Source organism: Thecamonas trahens (genome assembly GCF_000142905.1).
Source record: "Thecamonas trahens ATCC 50062 unplaced genomic scaffold supercont1.25, whole genome shotgun sequence".
Lineage (NCBI taxonomy): Eukaryota > Apusomonadida > Apusomonadidae > Thecamonas > Thecamonas trahens.
The window spans coordinates 429455-433616 of record NW_013657655.1 but is presented as its reverse complement, the minus strand read 5'-3'; the positions used below and the strand labels follow the sequence as shown (position 1 = coordinate 433616).

Sequence of the window (4162 nt, the reverse complement as noted above, 5' to 3'; positions counted from 1 at the left end):
GACATTAAGCCCGGCATTAACCCTATGCCTCCCAGACCTCGGAGCTAATGCCGCTCTTCGAGGCTTTAGCTCCCATGGGAGAACTAATTGGCTCATTTGAGGCATTAGCTCTGCCGGGTCAGGCCTTGAGGCCTCAGCCAGGCATAATGCCTGAAGCCTCGGGAACTCAGGCATTAGCTCTCTGAAGCCTGAAGCCTCACCCTCCGCCAGACCACGGACCCCACCCCCCCTAAAGCCTCACCCCCGGCACCGACCCCAAGCTGCACCTAACCCTAACCCTAACCCTAGCTGATGCCTCGTCAACCCTAGCTGATGCCTCATCAACCCTAGCCCCACTCCATTTCTCCCCACCGACCACCATTCACTCCACTTGCCACTCACTGCCCCCTTGCCACCCCTACCCATCCCACCCATGACCCACATCCACATTCCCACCCACTTCACCATACTCATCCTCGACGCCACCATGCACATGGCTGTGCACGGGCCTGAATTGAGTCTTTGATGCTGATTCAATTTCCCCATCCCTCCATTGACACTTGCCCGTGTCACTTGTTCGGCCGAGTGGCATGTGCGGGTTGGTGGGTGACATGAACGTCATTCAATATTTCCATGATTCGCCACTCGTCACTCGTTTGATTGTTTGACATTCAATTGATTGTCATTGATCATTGTTAATTGATCATTCGATTCTTTCTGCTCTCTTGTTGGTGGCTTACCTTGTTCTTTGTTTGTTGCCGTTCATGTTTCCACATGCTTTGTTGTTGCTATTGTCGGCCTTCATGTTCTGCTTTGGTTGCTTTTGCCTGTGATGGTTGACTACAATCGACATGCATCCCCATTGATCATTCCTTTCGTTCTTGTTGTTGCTTTTTATCATTATTTGTCATGCTTTATTTGTTCTTGACTCTCCTGTTTTCATCAACCTTGACTTCCACATCCTTGATCGACCGTTGCTCACTACACCATCGATTCTCAACTTTGTTGTCGTTGGCCATGGTCAATAGTTGTGCATGCAATGTATTTTGTGTTCACCCTGTTGTGTCGTGATCATGGTTGATCTGGAGATCTGATCGATCATCCGCGGTCTGCCTCATCGACCTGAACGTCACCCGAGTTCATCCCATTGCCTGCTAGCTTTGTTCAGTCCCTGTTGGCTTACTCATACGTGTGCTGTGCAAGCCATGTATGATCTTTGGTTGTTGTTGTGGTCGTCATTGCCTCGTTTGACGCTGGTTCCGGCTTTTCTTCAATTAATTCAACGTTCAACTCAATTAACGTCCGCCGCCTTCCCTCTGCCGGCCAAGTACCCGCCACCCTCATCAACCACACCCCACACACACCCATCAGCCGTATCATTCCCATCGTCATCAATGCTCAAGCCCAATTGCCATATCCATCACCGCTTCGCCCGTCCCGCCTCCCACATCACGACCCCCCTCATCCCCCCTACCATACTCATTACCACCCGTCACCACAAACGACCACCCCACCCCCTACTCCACCACCATCACTTCCATCCCAGCCACAACTCCCACCCCCATGCCATGGCCAAGCCCACCATCATCCCATCGCGCACTCGGCTTCCTCTTCCTCCTCATCCTCCTCCTCTCCCCGCTCCAGCTCACCCCCATCCTCTTCCCCGACTCCGACACCGTCATCCCTTAACCATCCCATGGCAGACTGCCTATTCACCAACCAAAAGCATTTCCAAGCCATCCAGCCCCGACCCAGCTCCCTCAACTGCTCCGCCTCGCCGACCACCAGCCGCCAGCCGGCGCCCGCTCGCCCGATCAGGCCCATCTTCATCACCACCTAGCTCCTTCCTACTACCAGCTACGCTACCCACAACCTCACCCAATGTCATCACACACCCCACACTATCACCAGTATCAATATCGCTGTCATCGACACTCATCTTCCTCGGCTCACTTGCGCGTCGACTTGTTTTCCCTAGGCGGTTGAGCACGCCCTCGACCGCCCGACCCCGCACACAACCCCCATCACACTCATTGCAAGATATGGCCAATCTGATTACACTCTTACCCTAATACATACACACACTACCACCTTGCTCAGTCTCCACTCCACAGCTGCAGTATTCCAGAATCCGAGTTCCGCCGGCTCAGGCCCAAGCTGTTGGCCCGGTGTCCCTTCGAAGGTGCTCAGCCCCCCGACCCAGTCCCATCTCCGACCCCCACTCCCCACCATCCCAACCCACAACCACCCTACCCACACCACACTTATCCACTATCCCCACAATCTCACCCACCCAATCCCCTTGCCTCGATACTAACATCAGCCGACACAATCCCGTCATCAGCATCACTGCCGACCGCCTGCTGCTCACCACCGATCGCCGCCCAAGCCGACCCGTCCACCGCCGGCACAACCCCGATCAGGCTAGGCAGAGCACGAGTATAGCATGATCTACTTGTGGGTAGTGAGACAAGTGGCAGTGGCTATCAGTCCCTTGCCCCACCTCCTCCTCCCCTCCTTCTCCCCGCTTTGCCCATCCTGCCCCAGCCCACCTGTCAACCAACACAGCTGGTGGTGAGAGGACCGACGGGTCACACGAGGCCAGTGGGCTGGTCAGGGCGAAGGAGAGGGAAGGAGGGCGAAGGAGAAGGATTAGGGGTTGAGGTGGTAGATAAGACTACACTGGTCTGCCGCCCGATCTTGTGTCCTGATGCCCGTGTCGTCGTCTCCTGTCGACTGCTCGCTGGCCAGCAACTCCCCGCTCGCTCGCCCGCCCGCTCAACTATCCGCAGCCAAGCCAAATCAAGCCCGATCAAGCTCAGCACGACCTGCATCTGGCTATACAGGGGGGAGTGGCTGGTGTGGTCACAGGGAAAGGAGGTGAGGGGGTGTAGATGGATGGAGTGGGACGAGTGTGGTGGCTACGGCTGCTGCTAGCGCTGCTGCTGTGGCCGAGGCCGAGGCGAGCAGCGAGTGGTCGAGTGACGGCCAGCCGCTCGTCGCCGGCATGGACGCCGTGCTGCTGCTGAGGCGGGAGAAGAGAAAGTCCAGGCCCAAGGCGGCGATGACCAAGTTGGTGATATTGCTGATGCTGATGAGGATAGTGATGGGGATGGGGGATGGCGATGGCTGGCGATGGGTGTGATGGTTGAGGCGGCGGACGACGAGCCAAAGCGGTGGCGGTGGCTGAGGCCGAGGCTGTGGCTTCTGCGGAGAGAGAAGGAAGAGAATAGGCATGAACCACACGTTGCGAGCGAGGTAGCTGCTGTGGATGACCATCGGCGCTGCATCGCTGCCGGGCAGTCAAGTGAACGACACCCGACACAGGCGAGCAGTCAGGCCGAGGTCGAGGGTGAGGGCCTGAGATCGGAACTTCAGAACGGCGAACGGGTTCAGGAGTGCGAGTGTGATGGGCCCAGAGCCAGTTGACCTGGTGCGAGTCGTTACCGTTGTCACCATCGTCGTCACCAACACCCCGGCCGACTCAGCTGCCAGCCGACACCGACTCACGATGACGCACCCATGATCATCGGCCTGACTTTGATTCTGCTCTCCCTCCACCTCACTCTCTTCTACTCTGCCTCGCAGCTCACAACTGCCTGCTTCCGTCTCATCAACCCCACCTTGCCTGCTCTGTCTTGCCTCGCCTCCTTCCCGCCTACTGCGCCGCCGATCATGACCCAATCCGACGGCTGGCTGGCCGAGGATAGGGCACTCCCACTCTCACTCTCCTCCGAAACACATCCCCACCCCCGCCTTCCCTCTGCTCCTTTGTTGCTGCTACTTACTCTGCCTGCACCCACTCCCATCGCCTTACCCATGCCTCAACCCTGACGACAACGGCGTGGGACGAGTTGGACGACGACGTGCATCACGACGACAGCAATTGTCTCAGCAAGAGTGACAAGAGAAGCAACATCAGCTCTACCATAACCAACATGATCCGCGGCACGCTTAACGTGACTTTGACCATGGCTTTCCCCTCCTCCCCCGCCAAGACTCTTGTTTGCTGCCTGCTTGACTTTTCCCACGCCGCCCTACCCATGCATGCCTCAATCCCTGCCGTTCCTCACCCATTTCCGCCTCGCGCACTCGCTGTTTTACATTCGGATTGCCGTACAACCCGGCCAACTTTATTCCCCACCTGTCTCGCTACCACACCTTTCGTACCTATCCAGCAGTG

General features: G+C 57.1%; 1 protein-coding gene across 1 annotated transcript in view; it reads left to right on the top strand.

The window, feature by feature from the left end:
- The window catches only part of AMSG_06098 (uncharacterized protein), a gene marked incomplete at both ends in the record, with an annotated part of 2591 nt that extends 2504 nt beyond the window's left edge, over positions 1–87 (top strand). The window contains one exon of the mRNA XM_013902145.1: positions 70–87. Within this exon, the coding sequence (XP_013757599.1) occupies positions 70–87 (18 nt within the window). The remainder of the gene's footprint in view (positions 1–69) is intronic.
- Between the last annotated feature and the right edge of the window lie 4075 nt (positions 88–4162).